We start from the raw sequence: 10,335 nt of genomic DNA, 5'->3' as shown, positions 1-10,335 counted from the left end.
AAACTTAAAGTGTGGTATTTCTAAATATTCTAGTTTAGGATAAATGCAGAAAAAAATAATTATTATTTATATTTTTTCAGAAGAACTTCTTGCAGTTGTCTAAAAATTGTGACATAAAATTGAATAAATCCAGAACATCATATTATATTCTGATTTTGATATTAATCTGCCTACAGCAACAATGCCATGCAAACATGACCAAACCAGTAAAAGGTATCCTGCAGCTTTGGTTTAATCTCTTCAGACTAAGCAGGAAATATTTTATCACAAAATCCACTGATTTTGTTTTGGAAAGGTGATTAGCAGTGCTTTGCAGCGGTCTTATGAAAATAAAAACACTGTGTATGCTATATAACAACAGTTTAATGCTATGTTTGTAGTCTATAACTAAGTAAAAAGTACAACCTGTGGCTTTAATACATTTTAAAAACTGAGAGGTTACCCTGTTTAGCTCATTGTCCTAACCCTTTACTGTGCCGAATACAGACTTGTCACTTAAAAAATGGATTAAGCTGACGACGGTAATCGCTTATTTTTATGCATTTAAATAGCGTCTTGGAAAGTATAGCTCATAATAATGATAACAATAATAATAATAATTGAACTCTATTGATCTCACACTGGAGAAGTTCACCTATGTATTTAACCCGTCCCCTTGTGGAGCAGCAGGAGCTGAGCTAGATGGGGGCCATTTCCACCCCTACCATTTTATTACCTCTAATACAAACGGTGGCAGCAGTAATACTCTCAAGTGGAATATTCAAAACATTTGAATGTTTTTGTGGTTAATTATGCAGATCAATATACTAACATTAAGGATAAGTACAGAATTCATGCTCTTTTCAGAACTACATTTTGTGTTTATTAACTATTTTAATAAAAGCTTATTAAATAATCAATTTATGTATGTATAAGTACTTGTAAATATCAATTTTATGCAGAATGATTATTGATAAAAGTAGGTAGTAGTAATGACAATAGAAAAAAAATTTCGCCCCACAAATCAAACCTGAAAGAGTTGTATCCACTATTCCTTTTATCAAGGAAGAACGGATGTTTAAATATATGCGTCTATAGGAAAGTATAGTAGTAGTATAGGCTGCAGGAGAGTATAGTTTGTCTTTATTTGGAAAATCTGGATGTTTTGCCCGTTGATTTGCTCGTTAATTTGACATAAATTGTTCTATGCATACCTGATTCATGCAGAGCTGCAAGGATGGGCTAATGCAAGTCTATGCCAATCAAGAAGTAATGGTAATCAGAGTATCTAACTAGATTATCAGAATGGAGGAAACAAATCTGGAATAACCAAAAACAAACATAGATGTAGAACATGCAAAACCATGTAAATGCAAAAAACAAACAAAGAAAAACTGTCAATAGCTCTGTTTTTTGTTTTGTATGTGCATGTTTAGCTATCCCAATTACCCATTGACATGTGTGAGTCTTGGTTTTAATTCGCTGGACTGTATGTAGAATAGGTAAAATTATCTTGCACGCTTATTTTTTGAGAAATTGAGAGATTATGTTTATTTTTTTATCGTATGGAAGTGTTTGTATTTTTCAAAGTGATATATAGTCATAAATATTCCGTAGAATAGTAGCAATGATAACAATCAGTTCACAATTCTTTGTAAGTATAGCTTTTTAGTGTGGAAGTGTGGAAGTTTTTACATGTCTCTGCTGCCACCTAGTGGTGCCAACAGAGACATGCGTCTAACGGAAGTGACGTTTTCAGCAAGCGTTCTCCCGCTCATTTAGAAGTGTTTTATGTTATTTATTTAAATGATTGTTTGTTTTTTTTAAATATAGATTACAGTTTCTGGCCTACGTTATTTTACACTTTAATATAAAAACTGCACAATCATAGTCGTACAGTCGATTTCCCGGTAAAAGTTCAGCGGTAGGAGGAGCCAAATAGCGGGAAATAAATAGCAGACGCACCGGTTTCTTCTTCCACTTCCTTCAGATCTCCACCCGAGGTAAGTTCGTTTCTCCTCCTGGATAACATCTCTGCTAAAATATATTTCTTTTAATTCCTATCATGCACACGTTTTCAAAATTAGTCTGCAATTTGCAGCTGATTGATTGGTTCATTGTAAATTTAATACAGAACCTTTTCCTTTAGCAACAAGCAGCAGCAAGGACCCGATTGTAATCTTCGACCATCCACCTTTAAAACATTTAAATATAACTTACAAATTGACCTTAACAAGGCCAATAACATATAGTTAAACTATTTACCCAATTATTTGTGTTAAATTGTATCTCAAAAATAAAATTTGCCCCTGATGACCATGTAGTCGCTGCTTGCTCGGCCCGGCTCCTAATCTTAGCATCGTCTCTCAGTGATGAAAACTTTCACAGACCTGTCCTGAATGACTGTGATTGCACTTTATTATTCTGATGTGAGACGTTATTTTAATTAAATTAGTTCCCATTTATTGAACCATATAGCCCTGCATGGTTCATATGGGTTAGTCACGTGTCGCCTGCTAGGTTAGCCTCTAAGCTAACATGTGTCTTCTTGTCCTTCAGCAAAGAAGAAATGAGGCACCTTTTGCAGATAAATGTAAGTTCCACATCTTATAACTGTTGCATATTGCTAATGCAGCCTGTTTTTAATATATTTTACTCATTGCTGCAATGATGTAATAATTGAACTCTCTCACTGAATAATCCAATGAAGAGATTTCACTCATTTTTCTGAGTGGCATTCAGTCTTAAGATGCTGGCTAATTAAAGCCTCTTTAATACTAATGATTTTCCTACTGTTTTTAGGTGTGGAGTGTCTGGGATCTTGCAGAAGGTAAATTGATCCTGAATTCTCTGCTTTGTTTCTGCAGAAATGGATTTGCAATGAATATCAATTTATTAATGCACTTAGTAAGCAATACCAGATTCTGATTAATCCTGAAAGTTCTGCCAAATTGCCTGTTCACACCCTGTAATGCTGAGTAGGATTACACTACCTTTATATACTTGTATTGATCTGTGAATGGAGCGTTTGCGCTGCAGTGATGAGTCCATGAACTCTCTCTTGCTGAATCAGCCTTTGAAGAAACCCCTTTACCAGATTCTGAGCAGCGTCATAGGTTTATTTATTTGTAATCGTCATTTAAGGTTTGAATATTAACATTTGGCTCTGTCCAACAGATGTGATCCAGGCTTCTTGTGAGGATAAAAGCCTTAATCCCTGCAGGTAAATCAGCTCTTAAGATTAAATGTGAATTGCTCTGAAGGCCTAATCTGATGAGTTTTCTAACAGACAAGCATATGCCTGATCCTTGTGATGATCCATGATTTATCTGACTAGCCTTTGAAAGACCGTGCATGTTTTAGTTTTTGAATGCACAATTTAACCAGGTTGTTTTCTTGCAGCCCTCCCACCCCAAATGAGACAATCAAGGATGGAAACGGATACATTTGCAGGTGAGTAATTGTTTGCCTTAAAGGCTGTTTGCTTTTTGGTGTAAATATGATGATTATCTTTTAATGACAAGCATATGCCTGAAACATAGTGATGTCACACCTACATCTGATTACCCTCATTAGTTTTCTGTGGAAAAAGGTCTCTCAGCTACTCTAACCTTCAGGGTTTCTTTGCAGATGAAAACCAGCTTTTAGAAAGTGCAGTTGGGTAAGTGTCTGTTTTGTCATTAACCCCCCCCTTACCTGTTGGCTCATAATTAGGTTTTCATGCAAATTGCAAGTTGGTGTTTGAAAGGATGACATGGGTTAGCACCCATCAAATTCCTGGACGACTAATGTCGTATGGCAGCTTGTCACCAAAGCCCTGATCGAACATCCCAAAGAATAAAATGATCTGCTGATGGTTTTTTGCTGTGGTATGCAATTTTTTTTCCCCTTTTCTCTTGCAGTGCTTTTTCAGAGACCAGTTTCTGGACCTCTTGGTAAGGACTTTGTTTACACTGTTTTAGAATGGCTTAAGTTGTGAATACAAATTTTAGAAAAATCAAAATGCAGAACTAATTATGACCAGTAGAGGGTGCTATTTTTATGATTGGCAAAAATCTCTTAAATGCAGTTTCTATGATGAGAACTACTCAGCTCACTTTGAACCAATGTGAAAATTATACGAATTCCTGAGAAACTGCATTTACTGATCTTTTCATGGCCTCATAAGTTTCTGATCTCATGCATCGGCCAACTATATCTCAATGTGATTTTATTTTTTATTTTTGCCAACAGATGGCTATCCTACTTGAATGACTCCTCTGAGGCTTCCTCTTTGAAGGTAAATGTTCCTCTGAGCTGTTGAACTATTGAATCCGCTGAAAATGATGAGATAATTTGGAATCTCGTTCGTCTGAACTGCTGTTGAGAAATCAAATATCTGACATCGGTATAGTTAAGAATCTGTACAGTTTAACTATGTGAAGAAGTCTTACACCTGTTTTTCCCCATTACAGGTCAGGTTCCAGACATGACGTTGTTCCCAGCTCCATGGAATCCTTAGACAGGTGAGAACTGGGCAGAAACTACAGCTTTAACTCGTCCACTTTCCTACATGATGACACCCGCACACGTCTTACGCCATGCGCAAACGCCAGACCTGCAAAAGGTGAACCCACTGGTGTTGGCATGGCAACAAGGGGATGATTTTGTTGGGGCTACCAACGGTCTGATTCTAGGGGAAACAATTGGTTTAAATGAGCTTCAGGTGAATCAATGTAAAGCAGAAGTTTGATTGTTGGAATTTTTCTTTTTCAGGAAGCAGTGGTGTACTGGTTGGATCAACGCACGTCCGACCCGGCTCTTAGGTGGGTGCTTGGTGAGATGAATGTTTAATGTTCAATCTGTAGATATGATGATTTCCAATGATACCGCCCCAGTCTGATAAAGTAATGACTGATTGGTATTAGCCTCTGATCCCATCTAACTTAACCGTTGCTAGTAGCTCCAGTAGAGCGGCATCACTGAACTGTTCTACTTTCTGCAGGTCTTGGGGATCTTCTCTGGATTCCGCAGGTAAATGAGAATCTTTACTTGAATATATCTGGTAGAAATGATGAGTTTCTTGTTGATACCGCCCCAGTCTGAGAACCAATGACTGAATGGTATCCCCCTCTGATCACATGGGTTTCACTAGATCGCTCTGTGGTTGTCGCCCAGTTGCTGATGCTTTCCATGTTGCAGGTTATCTTCTGAACGACCGTGAGACCGCCTCTCCGTAACTCGTATTGGGACGGACTACAGGTACTTGTGTTGGGGTGGGGGGAAAACCTTCCTCAAGTGCCTGGGATTGTGAAAGTGATGAAGTCCATATCCAGTCTTGGGGTTGTTTCCCAGTCCTAGCTGTTCCTCACTCCTGTTGCCTCAGTAATGGCACTGATAACCCTGCAGCCAACCAGGTGTAAGGTGACCTGCTGAGTTCTGATGGAGTTGAGTTCTGGCTGGGAGTCTGACTGAAAGTGTCTCTCTGATCCATCTCAGACACTTGATTGATTCAATCAGCTGTGTGCATATAGTCTGTTTACATTTTTTATAAAGGCTGCACTCTGTTTCTTGACAGCCAGAAGAAGTCTCCATGATCCTTAAAGGTGAGTCTCTAATCTTCTTTGGATGATGAAATCCCACTTTAACATACTGATGAATTCCAATTACCGCCCCAGTCTGAAGAACAGTGACTGATTGGTTTATTCTGATATGTTTACCAGCTGCTTGATGCTTAAAATATTTGTCTGATATTGCCTAAGATTTTTTTTTTTTTCTCCTTCAGCTTAACCGGGGGACTCGTCACTAGAATTTGCTGCCAGAGTTCTAAATATTCAGTCTTGTATTGAAACCCCTGTATTTTGTACTGTTCTTTAAATGACCAATAAAGTATTTGTGCTGATAATTGTCTCCTCTCAGAAATGTAGTGAAAACTGAATATTCAGGGCCATGAAGGCGGGCCATAAATTTAAGGACTTTTATATGGTTTTTGTTTTTTCTTTCCAAGAACCAGCTCCATAGTTGAGGGATTTCATTTCTTTTGTGTACTCAGTCTATACTTAAAAGTATATCACTGTCTTAAATCGTGAATTTGTTAAAAATTTGCCCTTAAAATAGAGTTCTCAAGGGGGAGGTTGAAAATTTAAGCTGTTTGGGCAGGGAACTTTTTTGTTAATCCTTTAACCAGCACTTGGTGCATTATGCATGTGGGGTAAACGAGTCAGTTTTACAAATTGATCCTCTGAAGTTTAGCTGTCCTTGTAGACCTGATTAATTAGCTTAGCCTTCCCTCACTGTGCTGACTATAGCAAGTCTGATCAACCAGCTTTAGCCCATTCAATTAGTGTTTCTCATTTACAACGGGATGAAAGTTAGCAGTGCAGGAATACGCGTAGAGCTGTTCTCATTGTTAAAAGGTGCTCCTGTATGTCAGCAGAGTGCCTCTGGGCTAGATGGAAGCCAGTCGTGCAGTAAAGTGGCAAAATATAAGCAATTTTTAAGGGATTTCTTGTACGATCACATGGAAACCTTGGTATGTAAGAGGATGGCTTTAAATGCATATGTCAAAAGTTGAGGTTCTTTAAAAGGCATCTTGAGCTTGTCATAACTACATTTAGTGTTTTAGAACCCTATTAGCCCATTGTGGTCAGTTGCTTGCCCATATCTGCTGCCATTTCCAGTTCATCTAGCGGTAAATGTTTAAATTTTGAGATGAATTTGAATTTCTTTATACTTAATGGTGGAGCACTATTTTCAAGAGAAATTAAACCATGGATCATGGTGACAAATTTATTGTCAAACATTTACAACAGGACAAAAGTACAGTTCTAGTATGTCAGACCTATATTACATATCAGTCAGCTGTAAAGATTCTGGCTGCAATATCATCTAATAACCAGTCCACTCCTGCCAACAAGTTCTCTCCTGTTATTGCGCTGCAGCCAATGATGCACCAGTGGTGAGTTTTGATGTTGTCCAGAGCCAATGCCTGCAAGATACACACCCATGAACCTTGGAAACATTCTAGTTCATCAGGCTTATGTTAAAGATGAAGTTTGACTTACATCTTTTATTGCTTCTTTGGACAACGACCCTGGTAGATCCTGTTTGTTAGCAAACACCAGCAGAGTAGCACCAGATAATCTCTGCAACAAGCAGAAAGAGACAAGTCATTTAAACGGGCTACATTTGAAGGTCAACAGACAAACTTTATTTCACCTTATTTTAAATGCATTTCTTACTCTAAACCCTCCCCTTTCATTTTTTTTAGTACTGGTTTAAAGCAGAACCACCAGTAAAACGGGTAAAAAAGAACCAAGTGTTAAACCTCCTCCTGTAGCAGCGAGCTCAGTTCCTGTCCACAGTCCTGCAGTCGGAGTCTGTCTGCGCTGTCCACCACCCAAACCAGCCCGTCGGTGCTTTCAAAGTAATTCCTCCAGTAGGACCGCAGAGACTTCTGCCCCCCAACATCCCAAATATTCAGCTTGAACCTGGGGAAACCCACAGAGTACAAGTAAAAATGCAATTAGGATAAAAGCTCAACAGAGACAGGATTTAATCCTGTAAACAGACCATAAGGAAAATTATTCTTGTATAGGATATAATAAAATGAAAGGGGCATTGATTTGAGAAAACAATGCAAACTGGCAATCCTGTAATTCCTTCATTTACTTGATCTAAAATCAGTAATGATCCACAGAATCTTTTTCCTTTGGTCATGGTGCAGATTTTATGACCAGAAGTGAGAGAAGGCAAGTAGAGGTTTTTCAAATCAGATTAAATTCTGATATCTTAAATGTGATTTAAATAAAATAGGTTAGTGTGATTTTTACCCTTTGTGCTCCAGGGTTTTGATATTGAAGCCTAATGTGGGGGAGATGGTGCTCACATCTTCTCCGTTGAACTTCTTCAGGATGGTGGTCTTCCCTGCATTATCCAGGCCTCTGCAGGGAGCAAAGTTAAAGAACCTACGCAGCTTCTGATAAATAACACTTTATATATACAAACATCCCTAAGAAATAGATGTTCCTCATTCTGTATACAAATAAATCATAACACAAAATATCCTAAAATCTACTGTGATAACGAGTACAATATGTCTTGCCATGTTTGTTATAACCAGAAAGCACATTTCAACCAGCTAGCTTTGAAAATAAAGCTTTGCATTTTTAATATCAGCTAATTTCACCACTTAAAAAGCAACGTTGTAAAATCAAAAACCTGGACAAAGAGAAAATAGAGTTGAAACCAGATATTTTAACATGCAAAACGACCCTGATCATACATTAAAGCTGTACTTTAAATGCTAATTTTAATAATTCTAGGTGGTATTCCACCATCTTTCTTTTAAGTTACTCTATTTGCAAGTTGTGTTACAAACAAACGGTATTGTTTTGTTTTTGTTGGTTTTTTTTTTTTTTGTCTCGTCATGGCAAAACGTCGTCAACTAAAATAACATCAAAATGCTAGAAACAATAACATGCAATATCTAAAAGAAACGCGGCAGTAGAAAGTAGGATTTAACAGGGGATAATTGTTAAAATAATTGATCTTTAGCCGTTTTCTGTGTGGAAGTTGCCTTGTTTTTAGCTAAGCTAAACCGTTATAGGAAAGGATACAACATTAAAAGCCTCATTTCCCGCTCCTTATGTTTCATCTTCTTCAAAATTGTCAGTAAACCCATCACTGGTCTTAAAGAAATCCTTAAAATCAATATTCTTAAATTAAAAACGCAGCAAACTTTGGTTGATGGTAAAGAATGTTAGCTTCAGGAAAACACGATTCATGCAGGGTGTCAGCCGGAAGCTCCGCCCCTTGCGCATTCCGATTGGTTCAGCTTCTTCTTCTTTTCTATTATCGCGGATCGCAAGCAACTTTAAGGTGCATACCGCCACCTACTGTACATGAGTGTGTAGCGACATTATTTTACATCAAATTCTATTTTTTTAAGCTTTTTATTTTCAATAACATTTTTATATCATCACATACCTCACATCTTCACATCCCACAATTCACATCTCAATATCTGATTTTTATAGATCATTTTAGACATCCAGGGGCTATTGATGGAAACAATAACCAAAAGAACCCCCAAAAACGACAAATAAAGATACATTTCCTTCAGATAGACATTAGCCCCATTAAGAGAAACCCATATTCATTAACAACATTCATGGATTTATAAGTCACAATGATTTCAGTGAAACGTACAACAATGGGCACACTGGGAAAACAGATTAAAGTAATAAAAGTAATAAAAAATCAAATTCTATTTTTTTATTTTGTATTCTGTAGATAAATAAATAATGCTTTCCTTAATCTATGAATATCCTTTTTATTTCCTTAATTTCCCAATATTCCTTTAAGACTCCATTCTTTGCCTGTCCTACCAATCATCCTTCTCAATTTCTCCCTTTCATGTTCATACGTTTTACAGTTCATCCGTACATGTTCTACATTTTCTTTTTCTCCACATCCTTCACATTTATCATTGTTTTTCCTCCCTATTAAGTATAAATTGTCATTTAAATAGGTATGACCTACTCTTAGTCTGATCATTATTACTTCTTCCCTTCAGTTTCTCTCATTAGTGATTCTATTTAATACAGATTTTTGTACCTTATATAATTCTCTTCCTTTCTTATCTTTGTTCCACCTCTTCTGCAATTTTTCCATTTCTTTACGCTTAATAATTGATTTAATATCCCCTTTCCCAACAGGATTTATAATTGTTATTGTTTCCTCTAAAGCCCTTTTTGCTAATATATCTGCTTTTTTATTGCCTTTTACACCTTCATGTGCTGGAACCCAACATAACCAAATATAAATGCAGCCCTTATCGATGGGTTCATCTTCTTCTTCTTTAGTTTTTAACGGCAGCTTGCATCCATTATTATTGCACTACTGCTTCTTCTTCCCCTCAATACTATTTAGCTTTTTAACCACATTCCCAAATTTCAATTCCCCATTAAAATCTAATTCTGTTTTTTTTATGTTGGTTTATTTACATATTTTCTACAACTAATAAAAACATGTTCCATTGTTTCTACATTATCACACCAAAAAAAAAAAAAACAAAAAAAAAAAAACAGTACGATGTTTCCCCATCTTAAAAGAGTTCTATTTTAAAAAAATCTGTTCTTATTCTACTTATGATTTTTTGATTATCTCCTTCCACCTGTTTATTCCTCTATGCTATATCAACTTTATTTTGTATGCTATACAAATGCCTTCCATTTATTTCATTATCCCACCTAATTTTCCTAATCTTCTTACTTGCTCTCCAAGCTATAATTTGGCCTTCAGATTTTGATAACTTTACTGTCATATCAATATCTTCTTTTTTAATAGCCTCTGTAGCCAACCTATCTGCTCTTT

At 36.7% G+C, this 10,335-nt stretch overlaps 1 protein-coding gene and 1 long non-coding RNA gene across 2 annotated transcripts; one reads left to right on the top strand and one right to left on the bottom strand.

Annotated features, from left to right (window-relative positions):
• The first annotated feature begins 1,943 nt into the window (after nucleotides 1-1,943).
• On the top strand, nucleotides 1,944-5,858 carry LOC107098302. The gene is made up of 14 exons (XR_001481881.1): nucleotides 1,944-1,982; nucleotides 2,539-2,572; nucleotides 2,782-2,809; nucleotides 3,157-3,202; nucleotides 3,382-3,432; nucleotides 3,610-3,640; nucleotides 3,882-3,914; nucleotides 4,213-4,258; nucleotides 4,434-4,484; nucleotides 4,735-4,784; nucleotides 4,964-4,992; nucleotides 5,161-5,220; nucleotides 5,537-5,564; nucleotides 5,744-5,858. It is a non-coding gene; the product is annotated as an uncharacterized LOC107098302 (long non-coding RNA).
• An 879-nt stretch (nucleotides 5,859-6,737) lies between these two features.
• arl2 (ADP ribosylation factor like GTPase 2) lies at nucleotides 6,738-8,773 on the bottom strand. The gene is made up of 5 exons (XM_015395904.1): nucleotides 8,577-8,773; nucleotides 7,791-7,901; nucleotides 7,286-7,448; nucleotides 7,023-7,103; nucleotides 6,738-6,946 (listed from the first exon to the last, which is right to left on the bottom strand). The coding sequence occupies exons 1-5, from the start codon at nucleotides 8,639-8,641 to the stop codon at nucleotides 6,812-6,814; spliced, it is 555 nt and encodes a 184-aa protein (XP_015251390.1). The 5' UTR covers nucleotides 8,642-8,773; the 3' UTR covers nucleotides 6,738-6,811.
• Nucleotides 8,774-10,335: the final 1,562 nt, after the last annotated feature.

This window comes from Cyprinodon variegatus, unplaced genomic scaffold (assembly GCF_000732505.1).
Source record: "Cyprinodon variegatus isolate N-32 unplaced genomic scaffold, C_variegatus-1.0 Scaffold767, whole genome shotgun sequence".
NCBI classification, from domain to species: domain Eukaryota; kingdom Metazoa; phylum Chordata; class Actinopteri; order Cyprinodontiformes; family Cyprinodontidae; genus Cyprinodon; species Cyprinodon variegatus.
Note: the sequence above shows the minus strand (reverse complement) of the source record. Positions and strands in the feature narration are given on the sequence as shown.